The 16,680-nt window shown below is 40.7% G+C and overlaps 1 protein-coding gene across 1 annotated transcript in view; it reads right to left on the minus strand.

Moving 5' to 3' along the window:
- Window positions 1–1,304: 1,304 nt before the first annotated feature.
- Window positions 1,305–16,680, minus strand: part of Pgm5 (phosphoglucomutase 5) — a 168,884-nt gene continuing 153,508 nt past the window's right edge. The window contains exon 11 of the mRNA XM_077797016.1: window positions 1,305–2,751. Coding sequence (XP_077653142.1) covers window positions 2,662–2,751 — 90 coding nt within the window. The 3' untranslated portion in view covers window positions 1,305–2,661. The remainder of the gene's footprint in view (window positions 2,752–16,680) is intronic.

Here is a 16,680-nt window from a genome sequence, read left to right on the forward strand (position 1 = left end):
TTAAGAACACAAATAACATTATGTGGGAAAGACTGATTTCCTACATTCCACCTCTCCTGAGAATAAGGCAACAGAAGCTTGAATTTTATGTAAGGCAGAAATAAAAACTTGGCAATGTGAACTTGAGCAGGTTCTAGAAAGAAGCTGTATCCTAGAACCACTGAAGGACCTTCCCTTTGGCATTGTCACTAAGAAAAAATCCGTAAAAATATGTGGTTATGCAGCTGCTTCTTTCCATGGCTAAGCCCAACTGCTTTCTCCACTACAGCAATAATACGTTGCTTTACATCCATATGTCTACCTCAACTCACCCTACCAAACCAACCTCCCACCAGACTCAAAAGTCTTCTGTTGATGAATCCTAGTTCCCAATTCTAGTCTTTCCCTTTGCTCCATTCATCCTAGTGAAATAATATAGCTACAAATCCCATGAAGCCCTCTTCTGCAGGAAAACACTCATTCCTCATGTCTTATCATTTGTGGATTCCCATGGAACACTTCATATGACTCTATTGTAAACATTCATGTCTACCTGATTATCGTGATTGTCACCACCTCTTTACAATTTACAAATGTTACACAGGCAGGAATAGTGTCTTATGCATCTTCCTACTGCACCTTTCACAGGAGTCTGCTTGAAGTCGTTGCTCAACCAATGCTTGCTGAATGAATGAGTGAATGAGTGAATGAACTGATGGGTGAACATATATTTGAGATACAGAGCTCTATGTTGAAATAAATGTATAGAATATTTAAGTGGAGACTACATTTAAACTAAAAAGTTAGAGATGGTCAAAAGTTCATCTAAATATTTTCTCACCCAGAATTCATACACTTAAGAATGCACCTGATTTTCCTGACCAACACATCACAACCACAATGAATGAATGAATCAATGATTATCAGGGAACTGAAGACATAATGAGAACACAAGCTAAAAGGCAAATTTTATTCTCTTGGTGGTGTATTTTATAACTACTTCTTTAATATCTCAGCTCAAAACCACTTTCCTAGTATTGTGAAATGAAGGCTGTTACAATGAAAGACTAGAGGCCATCTTCGGTTTTGCTGACTCCCAGAGGCAATTTTGAGCAATTCAGATTTTTTGTTCCATTTATTTAATAAATTCCCTAGGTCATAATAATCAAAAAAGAATGCTTGTAAATATTCTGAAGGACAGATTTTATCAGCATAGGTGACTACTCCTGGAGTTTCTCAATGGTGAAACAAATGAGCTGAAACCCATAACCCTTGTATAAGGTTAAAATAAGGATTTCTTTTTTCTTTTTTTTTTTGGCTACTAAATGTCCTAGCAAGTTTTTGTCAAAAGCTTAGATAGGAAATGGAAACAAATGCCTTGCTGGGAATGTTTCCTTGCTCGCACTAACCTTGACTACAGCAATAACACATTGCTTAACAGTCAAAGTGCACTAGGTCAGCCCGGCAAGTGACACCATCAGGATCAGTGAGCGTGCCGTTCCCAAGGAAGCAGATGTACGCAAACAGGTCCCAGCCCAAGTGTCCTGAGTGCAGAGGAGCCTGCTAGACCTGCAATATTCTTTTCCTGGACAAAGTAAGCCAGATGTGACCCTTTGCTTCCCCAAAGGAGTCCCTACCCTCTCCTTATCTCATCGGGCCATATTCTCCCACCAGCAGCATTTTCTTCCAGAATCCATCTCATTTCCTAATTTTACAGCATTTCATTCTCTCTTTCTTAATAGCCATTACAAGGAAGATAAAAACTGGGTTTTAACAAGTACATTAAAATAGGCCCTTATTGGGAAAGTCAGAGAGATCATGCACAAGGTGTGGTGGTATTTTTGTCTCCTTGGGAGGAATTTGTGTAAACTCATGTATTAGCCTCTGTGCTGTCATTGACAATGGGCCCACTGGATTTAAAGCATTCATTTGCACAGTCTTATCAAGAAACTCCTTGCCACCTGCACAGCAAACGACTGCATTTGAAGGAATGCAGCCAGCTTGATAGCTAAAATAACATAATGTACAAAACGAGGAACACCCTTTGATATGTTTTGTTGGAAGTGTTCCACTGTGATTTGTAGGAAGCTCTAGAAGGTGTGAAAGAAGGTGTACAGGGTGTGGGGAGCATATGCCATCAGGTGGTTGGCAGTCATGAGGTGGGTTACTAGGAGTTCTGACACCTTGTCTCATCGTAGACCTAACCTAGGATGACCCCTCCTTCAGGCTGGGGAGGTCTTCCACCTGCTCAGGGGTCCCAATGGCTTAGGGTTGGCTTAATTCTGGCACTGCTCTTTCTTTTGTGATGACCTTTACTCATATGGCACCAAAGAAGTCAGGGATTGGGATTAATGGGTTCCTTGTCCACTTTTTTTTTTCTAAAAAGGGAAGGCCCCTTTGTGTGACAAGATACAGATACCAAATGATAATAAAAATGACAACTAAAGACCCTGATGCATTTGGAGGAACTGCACAAAACCAAAATGAAATGAATCGGTTTTCTTTTCCCACCCACCCCTTACCCACCCCCGCAACAGCAAAATATCTTTTGGTTTTTTTTTTTTTTTTTTTCATTTTTTTTCTTCCCAAAGTCATAAGAGGCACAAACAGGTAGCAAGAAAGCATCGTGAAGCAGCTCCGGCTGAGTGCTCTCCTTGGCCCGGTGAGCGATCTCTCCTGCACTCAGGTGATGACGGTGGGTCCTCTGCGGCCAGTTCTCTCGTGAATCTGGGATATTTTCAGGGCAATGGCTATGAGAGGGCTCAGCACTGCCTGGAAAAGAAGGAAAACCATTGTGAACAACTTGAACTAGTCACAAGACAGAACCTGTAATGGATTTCTTAGCATCTGGCTTCAAATTCCCATTTGCTGCTCAAAAGCAGCCATGGAGGGTAGGACAGCTGCCTCCTATGGACCTTTGTTTTCTTTATCTTCAAAAGAGATCGAAGTACTCAGAGCACAAAAGTAGGGTCAGAAGATGATGATCTCCAAAGTCTTACCCAGCTCCAAAGGAAATTTACCCGATATAGAGAAGTGCACCAGCCAACCACTAGAAGAACTTGACAGCATGTAATGAACAGTGGATCATGAATACAGGAAGGTCAGAAATTTCCAGTCCTCCTCTGGTATGCCTCCTTCCCAAGTACATCCCCATCCTCCAGCCTCCACCCACATGCAACTCAAGGATAAAAGCTTATTCTTCATTCTAAAACCATCCTATTATCTGGATTCAGTTTCTATTTAAAAATTTGATATTATCCTAATGATTCAAAGATGGGCCAGTGCATTGGCTAATGCTGCAGAGATTCCCGATCATTCCTTCCCATATTATAACACTGTGGCTGTTATAAGGCACATGACATGAGAAACCTCAGATCATTCCTTCCCATATTATAACATTGTGGCTGTTATAAGGCCCATCATGAGAAACGTCAGTGCTTCCAAAGTGAACGGAGGTGGGGTTGGCATAGAGTCCAAAGGACTAGGATCTTGCAAAGGTGAAAGACACAAAGAGGATTAAGCATCATTTCTTGCCCTTTAATGATGATCCTACCATGAGATTGAAGCACTGTTTTCCAAACTGTGGGGCACACACCATTTGTGACGATTTTAGATGGTGCATGGACACGGTATTACTTGAAAAGGAAAGAAAGTTGGTCTGTTTTCTGTTCATTTTCAACTCTTTGCATTTCATCAAGAAGGAACTGTTGTCTTAGGACTTGAACCAAGACAATGCATGTCTCAGGCAAGAATGACCTAATTCTAATCTTCTAGGATTCAATATTTTTATGGAATTTGGCTTTATGGTGTGCTTGTGTTTATCAAGTGGTATTTCTTCTAAGTAGAGTACTGATGTAAACATTCTACAGTAAATAAACAGATTGAAGTGAAAATGAAGTCAGTCAATATAAAGACAAACACTAACAGAGATGGTGTAGATAGAAAAGAAGTTTGGGTAACACAGGAAGCAAACACAGATTCCATGATTCCAGAAAAAAAAAAAATCCTGTGCTAGTGATGGGGGAGTCCACCCATTTTTTTTTGGAATCACGGAATTTCCTTAGATTTTTGTATGATCCAAAGGAGTCTTGGGGAGAGGGCCCGAAAGATGCCCAAGACTGAATTTTTGCCAGCCTTGTGGAATGGAAACCTCAAGCTAAGCTTCCATTTTTAAGGATGTTAAAGCAGAGTGCTTTGTCTTCTTCAACTGCATAAGTAAAGCAAATACATGGGTATTGGAATGCATGACTAAACACAAGGGCAGGAACTTTGATTCACTTGGGGGTTAGAATAGAGCCCAATGCTTAAGATATTCGATATATATATTTGTGGAATAAATGATGGCACATGAGTTTGATGAAAAGGCAAAGCAGGTAGAACTCTACAGACACTCATGAAGGGCATTCAGAATGTGTCAGAGCGATGGCTGTACTGGACTCGTACTGTCATGTTTTCTTTTAGAAATCACAACTTTGATTCATATAAATTCCACATGTCATCAACAGGGCCTCATGGGAGGGGGAATTGATTTTCCTGAGGTGACCAGAGAGACCTTTGGAATGGAGTGAAATAAGAGGGGTTAAAGCCTTCAGATGAGAGGCTTCTTAGGTGAAATGGGAAGTAAACAGTTTGAGAAACATAAAAGCATGTGGAATGATCTAGTTTGGTTCCTTCACCTCAGACAAGAAAACTACGACACAGAGAGGAGACACTAGTGGTTGAGGATCACATATATGCTTAGTGGCTGAGCTGTGACGATAACATAGGGAGGTCCCCTCTACTGCTCTTTCCATAATACAATTCTGATACAAGTTCTGTGAGTGACAATGAAAACTACAGAAGACAAAAGAACCTAAGGGGAGGACTGGGAGAAATATCAGACAAGTTCCAGCCACATCAGCTGCGGAGTTGGAGAGGACTGAGCAGCCATGCTTACTGACCAAGGACAGTGAGAAGAGGAGGTCCCAGGTACGTGGATTCTGGTGACTTCACTAGACGTTCTAAGATATAAATAAAGAGACTTTAATCAATGATGTTGGGAATAAAGAGTTTTTTTCATTCCAGGGCTTCTTAGAGTGAGATAGCTCTTCTACAGTCAAGAGTAGAAACAGTGAGCTTCTTGCTCCAAACCAAGGGGCAATGTACCCATTCAACAGTATTAACAACGTGGCTCCAGGGCCCTTTTTCCACCTTGCAGTGTTTGGCGAATGCTTGCTGTCATCTCTAGTTAATAAGCATACCAGGCTACAGAGGGAACTGGATTCAGTTTCTATTTAAAAATTTGAAATTTGTTTATCACAGACTTTTGGCACGGATTTTTCAATACAATATTTAAAATTATTGTATTAGGATATTTATCTTGGTTAATGAGCAGTTTGATGCCTTTGTCCCTTTAAATTTTTCCACCCAGTTAACCTCATCTGATGTGGTTTGAATCTAGAAAAATCTCCTGAAAAGCCTGTGTTTGAGAAGCATGATCCTCAATACAGCAAGGTTCAGAGAGGGGACTTCTAGGCAATGATGAGAACTATAACTTCATCAGCAGGTTAATCCCTTTGATGGACTAATAATTTGGGTTACTTGATGGTAACTATAGGTAGTTGGGGCAAGGATGGAGGAACAACCTAGGTTGCTGGAGGTGTGCCTTGGGGATTATACCTTGTCCCTGGTTTCTTGCACTCACTCTCTCTCTGCTTCCTGACTACCAGGAGCAGAGAAGCTTGCCTCTGCCATCCTTTCTGCCACAACGTGCTGCCTCACCTTGGGCTCAGAACGAAGGAGTCAGCATCTATGAACTGAGACCTCTAACACCATGAGCCAAAATAAACTTTTCCTCCTCTAAATTGTTCTTGTTGAGTATTTTGGTCACAGCAATGACAAGCTGACTAACACATCATCCCAATCCTAGTCCCATATTAGATTTTAACTTGTTCAAACTCCCTGGAAAGACAGACTTCTCCTTTTTACCTTTTCCTCATCTTCTCTCTTGCTTTATGTTGTTGATGTTTTAATCTATTAGAGCCATGAAACAAAACCAACAAACTGAAATTCTTACAGCAATAGGCAGGAAGTGTGTGAATGATATGACTGTCATAAGATTCAAAGAAAGTAGAGTTGATTTGGGGGAGAAAACAAAACCCTACACAGAAACATAATCACTTACTTAGAAAGATTTGTTATAATTTGTGGAAGGATCCCAGCACTAAACTGGTCTCCATAAAAAAATGCACACTTACAGGATCAGAGAAGTATCCTGATGGTGAAGAGTAAGTAGGAAATGGTGATGAGAGTGGAGAATGGCAGTACTTATCACAGGGGATCTTTGAGACAGGTAATATAACCTAGAGAATGCTGACCATCCTGCAACATGAAACACTTACAAACCAGCATCTGCAAACTAGGGATTTATAATAAATGCATTTTCCCTGATCACAAGAATTGAGTAACATCAACACTTGGGTTCAAACCTACTAAATCTATTGTGCCAGATTTTCTCTCCTGATTTTATTCAAATCTTTGGTTTTTATCAATATGATGTTTGCTTAGTCTAAGTCAGTGGTTCTCAAACTTGGAAATGCACCAGAATTGCCTAGAGGGTTTATTAAAATGCAGATGCTAGGTTACCTCCTCCTGAATTTGTTATTTATGAGGTCTAGGGTGGGATCCCTATTGGCACTTCTGGCAAGTTCCCAGGTGATTCTGGTCTGCTGGTCCAGGGACCACACTTTGAGGACCACTACTTTGATGCACACTGGGTACTGTGCCTGTCAAGTGCTTTGCTCCAGGTAAGTGTAAGTTTCCCTGTTTATAGTTCATGATTCTAACTTCCTGGCCACAGCTGACTCTCTAAGTTATAGGCAGCCAACTCATAGGCCAGGTATCCACCGACAATACAGCCTGGGCAAAAACTTGAACTAGCTGATGGGATTTTTTTCCTTCACGGATTTGAAATGTTAAGAAATGAAAGAATAGGAGGTTTGCAGTGAGAATTAAACCATGAAGTTACAATTAACCAATCATCATGGCGTAAAGTTCCTTGGCAATCCAGGCATACGGGAAAGCAGAGACTCTGAGAGACTATAAAAATGATAAAAAAGAAGAATGAAACCGAGAAAAGTTAAGAATTAAACAGAGCAGAGAGATAATGGCACGAATCCCAGTAATCTCTAAGGTAAAAATCCATTAACTCCTGCTATGAGGGCCTGAGTTGGTAGCTATGCTCCAGGACTAGTTTCTGTGACTAGGTCCACAATCAACGCACTCATGGATTTCTTCAGCTAACTTTAATTTTTTTGTGTGCACTAAAATAAATCAATAATTTTAAACAAATTAAAATAAAATTGAATAAAATAAACATACTCAAGTTGTGTTTTTTAAAATTATTTTGAGTAACCATGACTCTTTTCTACTACCAGTGAGAAAAACATTTTTTTCCCTTTTATAATTACTTGCAAACTGAAATTAACGTCCGTACCAAGCCAGTTCATGGCTCATATTCTCCTTTCTGCTACAGGTTAAATATCCTTGGTCCAAAAAGTGTTTGGGTCCAGAAGTGTTGCTGATATCAGACTTTTTCAATTTTGGAATATTTGTATGTATAATGAAATATCTCAGGGAAGGCAATATTTAAAGACAAAATACATTTATACTTCACATACGCTTCATATACATAGCCTAACGGTAATTTTGTATAATATTTTTAGTGCATCTTTGTTTTGGCTGCAACCCATCACAACCCAACACATGAGGTCAAGGTGTGGAATTTCCCACTTACGGTCTCATAACACACCCAAAAGGATTCAAATTTTGAAGTATTTTGAGCTTTGGAAATTTGGATCATAGATGCTGCACCTGTCCTAGCAGATCTGACCAAGCTCTCCATCAGCTTGGCTGGAAGCCCTCTGGTGAGTCTTTCTCCTTTCCCACTCATCCAAGTAGTTACCACACTCTCCGACTGTGTTCCCACAATGGTTGCCCATCCACTTTCTCCTTCTCAGCCCCCAGCTTTCTTCCTTAACACTGTGCTCTGCCCTCCCTGGCTTGCAGGAATCTGCCAACTTCTTAGCCTCAACCATAAAAGCCTCTTTTTAAAAGAGAGGTGTTCATGTGATCCGCTGATGTGAAAGCCTTGGGTGGCTTCCCAAAAGCAATGGTCAGCCACTGTGAGCAAGGCTGTCAGGCTCTTGAACCTTGGTTTATATCCATTGGGGTAGGCAGAAAATGGTCACCAACGATATGGGGTCCTAATCCCTAGACCTTATTGGGACAAATGGAGTTTTTGTAGACATGATGTAAGCTAAGGATTTTGAGATGAGATCGTTTTAGATTATCCTGGTGGGCCTAAATGCAATCACAGTTAGCCTTATAAGAATAGGAGTGGCGTCACATACACACAGAGAGGAACAGGCCACGTGATGATGGAGGCAGAGGCCAGAATGATGTGGCCACCACTGTGGGACATCCACAGCCACCGAGGAGGCGCCACCAGCCCCCTGATCCTGTGCGTTCCTGTAGAGGGTGTCTTTCCCTGTTTTACACAAAGGAGCCCCCTAGGCGAAATGCTGCCTGTTAATAGGAGCCTACTCAGCAAAGATGACCAGTGATTTAAAATCCATCTGGGAAGCACACAGAGGACAAACTCATGAAAAAACAAAATCAAACACATTTTTGCTAATGAAAATGCTAAACACGGCTAATGATCTTTATAAAGTAAGATATACAACCTTGATTGTAACTTTCATCCCTTTTCTATGTCAAAAATATATCTTGATCCAAAATGTACCTAAAATCAACCAAAACAGACAGTTTGAAAAATGTCTATATAAGCCAGAAATCAGAGCCCCACACTGGGAGGATTCGTCTATCCTGACAACAATTAAAAACAAGAAGAGGTGGAACCTCTACAAAAACTCTCTTCTGATGGGGAAAAAAAAAAAAAAACATTCCAAAGGGATGTAGATGAAAGTGTTTGAAATATTATCAAAGAGGGTCATCAAAGCAAAAACAAGCCAGCAGTTTGGGGCTGCGGGGCCTCTAACAGAAACCACACTCACTGAGCAGGTTCAGCCTCCTTCTCTCTCCACCACCCTCTCCGCTTCTCCAATTGGTTCAGCTTAGAAGGTGAAGGGTGGCTTTTAGATGGCACATCCAACATGAAAAAGAGGAGTCAGAAAGCCAAGTTCCTATTGGTTAAATGTGAGCTTCACTGGGCTCCATGCACAGAAGTCTCATGAGGGGACGAAGCTCGGGAGTGAGCCCATGCAGGGGTCAGCCAGCCTCTGTGGGCACAGCTGGGAGGCATCAGGAAGGAAGAAGCTTTCAGTGTCCTGCTGCCTAAGTACAAACCAATGTGCAGAGTTCCCAGCTTAAATTTCATAGAAATGCTTCCCTGGTCACTGTCTCCCTTTTACTCGATTCTCTCTGTCCCCACAGCTCACTCCTTCTGCCACCAAGAACATTGCAAAAGGATGGGGTGTTGCTAATTGGTTGAGATCCCTATGTCACCCAAATGTCCCTATCATGTCTTCACATTTGTCTTCACAGACTTCAAAGGTTTCCTTCATGTGGAACAAGCTTTCTAGTTTAATGGAAAATCAGCCCCCACCCAACACTACTTACAAAATTGCTAGCAGAACCAGAACTGCAAGATTGAAAACAGAGGTTAAAAAAAAAAAAAAAAAAAAAAAAAAAAGAACTATTGTCTCTTCAGTTTGTGTAACTTAGAGAGGTTTTTTTTTTTTTTTTTTTCCATTTGCCTCCTCTTTTTCTTTCTGTTCCCTAAAGCCAAGATCTAGGTTATCAGTCCTATCATTTAAAAAACAACAGAGAGATTCAGCTTGGCTTTCCACTTATGGATCCAGAAAATCTTCCTTCTTAAACATGAAGTAAAAGCACCAACAGGTCTTTCAAAGAATGGCCAATAGGTGCTCCCTGAGGACCAGTAGGAATCACCACCCAAGGACACCCATTGTGGGCTCTGGCCTAGAGGTGGGATATTCCGTGTGCCTATGGACCCAGCAGGGTATGTGAGAGTAGGAGAAGCTCCGCAGAGTGATTCCGATTCATACCCTGGCCTGGGAACCACTCTATCAAAGTTTTGTGCCCCTTATTCCAGGTCAGGCAGTATAGGATGGTGGTTGAATTTATGGGCTCTGAAGTTGAACTTCCTGGGGTCAAAGCTTGGCTGTGTTCCTTATGAGTTGTGCAGTCTGGTAAGCCACTGGGGTTAGTCAGCTTAGCATGACTGTGACCAAAATACTCAACAAAAACAACTCAGAGGAGGAAAAGATTATTTGGGGCTCACAGTTTCAAAGGTTTAGTCCATGGTCATCCAACTCTATCACTTTGGGCCTGAGGTGAGGCAGCGCACCATAACCAAAGGAAACTGCTCACTCATGGTGGCCAGGAAGCAGAGGGAGTGAGAGAGGGAAGATGAATCCTTCCAGGGCACATCCCCAGCACCCTCCTCTTGTAGCCATGCCCTACCTGCCTCCAGTTACCACTCAGTTCATTCAAACTAGAATGGACTGATTAGGTTACAGCTCTCAAGATCTAATCATTTCACCTCTGAATATTCCTATACTAACACAGGAATTTTGGGGAAACACCTCATTCTAAACTACAATACCACTTAAGTTTCTCTAAGTATTAATTTTCCTGTGTGAAATAGGGAGCACTTCATAGAGTAGTTGTAAGGATTAAATTAACTGGTGAATAGGAAACAGGACAGTCTCTAGCTCGGGGCAGGGAGGGGGGCAGGTGTATACACTTCTGCTCTTGTCATACAAACCAGTGTGGAATGGAGCCAACACGGGGACCTCTTCATATCATCCCACAAGGCAAGCTCAGGGTATGTAAATTGGTAGTCTAATGGCCACAAGGACCATCCTTCCATCCTTTATTTTGGCTGTTACAAAAATAACATTCTTCTTCCAATGTCGGATCAAATGCCTTTAGAAACACTCCAGTTCAAATCAACAACTTTCTATTGCCAGATGCTCGGCTGACCTCTTCAGTGAGTTACCAGCCTGTCACTTGAATTTCTGACACCCCCCACCCCAGGTTTGCCATGGGTGCCATGCCCTGCAGTCACTCTGGCATCTTTGTGGGAAACTAACCACTGTGTGATGTGGTGGGTGGTGGGTGTCAGTGGTGCAGGGGTGACCCACACTCACAGGGCTTCTCCAGAATGGGTACCAAAAAGCTCCTGATCAGAAAGCATCTGAGCTTTTAGGTGGCCTTGAGCCAGATCATACACCTCCCCCAACTGGAGAAGCACTTGGCCTTTATGGTGACACAGTCCATGGTTTGGTGTGTATACTATTTGAGTTTGTCCACCAAGGCCTCAGGGGTTGGAAGCTTGGTTTCCCAGAGTGGTGATGTTTGGAGATGGACCTTCAAGGGATGAAGACTAGTGGAAGATCTCTAGGTCAAATGAAAGTGAGCCTTTAGAAGAGACTGTGGGCCCCAGCCTCTGGCTTCCTGTCTGCACATATAATACCTTCCTCTTGGACATGCCACCACCATGATGCTGACCTCCATTATGCCCTTGCCAGAAGCTAAACCAATGAACCAATCTTGGATTTTCAGCCTCCAAAACTGAACTAAACATATTTCTTATTTCATAAGTAGTCTGCCTCAGATTTTTTTTATCATATTGAAAAACTAACTAATATAGCCTGGGATCCAATAGGGATCCATAGTTCTGTACCAGGACTATGGGGTCTCTCTGAGGATCAATGATTCTTACACTTAGGCAATTTTCCTCAGTGTACTTTAGGATCATAAAACCAATATGGGGAGACTACAGACAGTCTCCCCATATTTCCTCAAATGTGTACTATTTATTGGACTTTGTGATTCAATGTGTATAACAGAAATTGAACACATTCACATGCTAGTTCACATTCATCCAAATTAACTCTTCAAAAGATAAGTTGCAAATATTAGTTTCCATAGCTCCTGTTGGGCTAGCCTCAGAAAGACTATTCAAAATAATAAATATGAGCTTCCTTTCTTTTGTAGCGTTACCTAATCTCTGTGAGTCATTAGTGTCACACACCAATGTCTAGTTTTCCTCTTGACTGAGTTTCTAGGCCCTCTCATGATCAGAGTCCCTGTGACCATTTCTGTCTAGTGGGTTAAGAGCGGAGGGAACGTGATCATTTTCAGTCAAAGTTGTTCCTCTCCCTCTGCACAGGGATTGGCAGTATTCCAGGAGCTTTTTCTTGACCCTGGGCCCCGGAGTAAGAACAACATGGAGGAGAGCACCTGCCCAAGGTGTGAAAATATAAAATGTGAATCAAAACTAGATTGCATCCTCAGCAGTTTTGGTCTACTGAGCTTTGCATGATTATGGGATTTTAGTTTTATGTTTTGGGTACTAGGGATGGAACTTGGCATGTGCTCTGCCACTGAGCTACATCCCCAGCTCTCTGGCTATGAAGATTTAGGGTTGTTGGTTTCCATGGCATTATTTAGCTCACCCTGATTAATGAAATCCTACTAATACCAAGTGGGGAAAAAGACCTTCCAAATCACAAGGCATGAAGAATGGGACTATGCCTTGGAGACTCTAGGCTGCACTGAAGTCAGCTGCTTGTTTGCATGTTAAAGGTTTGGTCCTGAAGGTGGCATTATTGGGAGGTGGTGGAACTTTTGGGAGATGGGGCCTTGTGGAGGATCCTTAAGTCACTGGGGATATGCACTTCAAAGGGACCATAGACCCAGCCCCTTCCTTTCTTCCTCTTTTGCTTTCTGGCTGTGAGGTGAGCAGTTTGCTATATCATGAGCTCCCTGTGATTGCCATCTGCCATTCCCACCAGGGGCCTAAAAAACAATGGCTCCACCCCAATCACAGAACCTCCCAAACTGTGAGCCCAAATAAGACTTTTCTAAGTTAATTATCTCTGGTATTTTCATTATAGTGATGTAAAATTAGCTAATACATTAAACCAAAGGTTAAGAATGATGTAGCAGTTTTAAAACAAGGCTACAAATTCTTTGGAATTGCTTTTATTCAGAGTTAGGGTCTCTTCCCCTTCCCCTTGAATCTTGGCAGTCTTATAAATGCCAACCAACCCAGTTCAGCAGAAGTGATGTTATATGACCTCTAAGACTGGATAACAGATCCTGACAGAGTTCTGAGCAGCTATGTTAAGTCTAACTATCTTTAGGCCAAAAGGCATTAGGTGTGGCATTGAAGAAGCCTTCAGAAGATTCCAGCTCCCACCATTTGAGTCACTCCCCATGTTGAGTCACTCCCAATAGACCCCAGACATCATGGAGCAGGGTAGTGGGGGCAAATCATCCCACACAGCCATATCCAAATTCCTTGTCTAAAGGATCATGAGCATGCTAAAATTGTTCTTGTAGTACCACTACATTTTGAGGCAGTTGGTTAACAAGAGCAAAAGGTAAGGAGTCTAAATGGCACTTCAGGTGAACTTCTTGCTTGACTGTTTGCTAGCTGGAGAAAGAGTGAAGGGTTAAATGGTGTGAGAAACCCTACAGTAAGTTGGTTGAGCACATGACTTTGTAGCACATGACTTTGTAGTTCCATCTCTAGCACTAACTAGACAAGGTTCCTAAACAACTTTGTGTCTCACTTTTGAAATTGGGATGCTAATGATAGTTTCTACTTTACAGGGTTGTCATAAACATGAAATGAGATAATACATGTAAGCACTTACCAAAGTGCCTGTCACATAGTAAACACTCAATTAATGGTAGGTATTAATAGTATTATTATTATTATTAAACATTTCCAGTCAGTTTTAAATCATGATGTTTTCATTGCCTGATTATTTACAGGCATCAAAGCAACTCTCAGACATGAAATCTGTTTGCTTGGCTATTTTCCCTACAGACCAGCAATTAAAATTCAAATCTGAAGGCCATACCCCGTCTGCCCTTAAATTGCCACCAAGCCACACATCTGAGCTGTTCTTGCAAATTAGCGCTAATGAGCATAGAAGAAGGGATTTTTTCTCCCTCATCTCATCACATGGCAGGGGCCCTCTTCATTGACACATTCCACAGCTGACAACTGCATTCAGAAACAGGCACACACAGTGGTTACAAGGCAGGCAGATGTACAAACAGCTTGGCCCTCAGCAGTGTCCCCAGCCCTACACTTGTGGCTGTCTCGCTGCAGACTGCCAGGCAGTCTACTCTGATAAATATGCAAATATGTCGCATGCACACTTGAACATCAAAGACATTCTCACTCTTGCTCAAGCAGACCTGGAAGCCAGAATACCATCTTTCCTGACTGGTATGAGGTCACAGCAATACAATTGGCAGCACAGTAAGACAGGATTGATCTTCTTACTAGCTTGCAATAAGTACTTGGAAGAGGAAATGCCTTTTCTTGTCCTCTTCCATCCTCTGCCTTGGGTTCTAAAGTTTTGATTCTTGTTTAGCAAATTTTAATAGATGACACTACTTTGTGCCAAGCAATACTCCAAAGTCTTGTATTAAGCTTCTGAGTAGGTGGCATCATACCCATTTTAAAGATAAGAAAATTGAGGCTCAGAGTCATTGTGTAACTGGCTCAAAGCCACAGGCTAACAAGTAGCAAAGGTGAACCCTGAACACGGTTAATGATGATTTTAACTACACTTGACAGCCCTTATATAGTGAGAAAAGTTTCCATTGTCTGAAAGTTTAAATCATATTTGTCTTATCCTTGTTGTAAAAGGTCTCTTGGTAAATTCAAAACTGCCTTCTTGAGAAGTGTGAAGTAGGCTGGGTGCAGTGCTACACACCTGTGATATCAGCAACTCAGGAGGCTAAGGCAGGAGGGTTGAAAGTAGAAGGCCAGCCTCAGCAATTTAGCAAGACCATGTCTCAAATAAAATTTAAAAACAGCATGGAACTAGGGATGTGGTTCAGGGTCCCTGGGTTTAATCTCCAACACTACCAAAAAAAAAAAAAAAAAAAAAAAGGAGGGAAGAAAGCAAGCGATATTTTGTGCCCATGGTGTAGCTGAGTAGTAGAATGCTTGACTAGTATGTACAAGGTCCTGGGTTCAAGTCTCAGTATGACCAAAGGGGAGTATAAACCAAACTAATCACAGAAAAGTGCATACATACTTGACTTATATGTAAAAATGATGCTTGTACTTCTGAAAACAGCCTATTTGAGTTTTAAACAAGCCCATAAAATTGTTTTCTTATTAGCAGAAACACAGTCAGCACATATTGTCTGCATCTAAGAATTTTTATCAGAAATACTACATGAGATTAAAGGGCTTCTTTTAATTCCTTTTGGAAGAATATTTATCATGAAAAATGTTTCATTTTATCACATGCTTCATGTTTATTTTGCTTTCTACTTTTTAACTTAATAACCTTTGTGATAGTGTCCTTTATAATATCATTCCTAATTGGTTAATTTTTCTTTTCTTTTTTAGTTATATATGAGAGTAGAATCTATCTTGATATATTTATACAAGCATAAAATATATCTTATTATAATTAGGGTCCCAGTCTTGTGGATGTACTTGATGATGAGATTCAATTAGTGCAACCACTCTGGATACCTAGTTCCATACCTAGTTTTTGAGATACCTCAAAAACTAGGAATGGAACTATCATTTCACCCAGTTACCCTACTCCTTGGTATATATCCAAAGGTGTTAGATAATTAATTTTTATATATGTTCCTTGAGGCATGAAAGGAATTTTACGCTGATGTTGCTTGGTATACAGTCTATATATGTCCATTAAGTCAGTTATTGTAACTATGTTCTTTAAATATTCTGCATTATTAATAATTGTTGTATCTACTTATTATAAGATATTATGGGATTAGTGAGGATTTTTCTGCTTTTCTCTTTTATTTTTGTCAGTTTTTGCTTTCCAAATTTGAATGTCTTCTGGAGGAACTAAACCTTTTATCATTTTGAAGAATCTCTCTCTTTTTTTTTTTTTTTTTGATACTGGGGATTGAACTCAGGGGCGCTTAACCACTGAGCCACATTACCAGCCCTTTTTAAATTTTTTTGTATTTCATTTAGCGACAGGGTCTCACTGAGTTGCTTAGTGCCTTCTAAGTTGCTGAGGCTGGCTTTGAACTCGCAATCCTCCTGCCTCAGTATCCCAAACTGTTGGGATCTCTCTTGATCTTTAACAACACTTCTTATATCTTACCTTATTGAAATTAATAAAACTTCAGGTTTTTTTGGGTAGATTTGTGTATATCCTTCCTCTTTTTTTGAACTCTCAATTCTGTACTTTTTTTTCCTTATAACTTTTACACCAAGCTGATATTTGTTCTTTCTTAACATCTAGACTGTCTTTTCCCTGAACCATTTAGTTTAAAATAACAGCCAACATATTTGAGTTTAAAATCTATCATCTTATATTGTTTTTATATGTTTTCCTCTACTAGGAAGATGTGTTGCTTTCTTCTATTTTGTTATGGTTACCTAGAGATTACAACATAAAACCTTGATCCATCAAAGTTTTAATATTTATCTAGACCTCCAAGATATGCAAGATAGGAGGGTAAGGATCTTACCTTATCTATGACTATTCTCAGTGCTTATAGTTATTGTTTGCCCATTTTAGTTCTAATATCAAAATGATACATATTTTCAGCACCTCAAGATATTATTATTAAAGATTAATATAGCTGATGTTCATTGAAATCAACCTCTCTTTAAACATTTTTTTTTTTTTTGCCGTATTTTCTTCC

The sequence above is a fragment of the Urocitellus parryii genome, chromosome 4 (assembly GCF_045843805.1).
Source record: "Urocitellus parryii isolate mUroPar1 chromosome 4, mUroPar1.hap1, whole genome shotgun sequence".
NCBI lineage: Eukaryota > Metazoa > Chordata > Mammalia > Rodentia > Sciuridae > Urocitellus > Urocitellus parryii.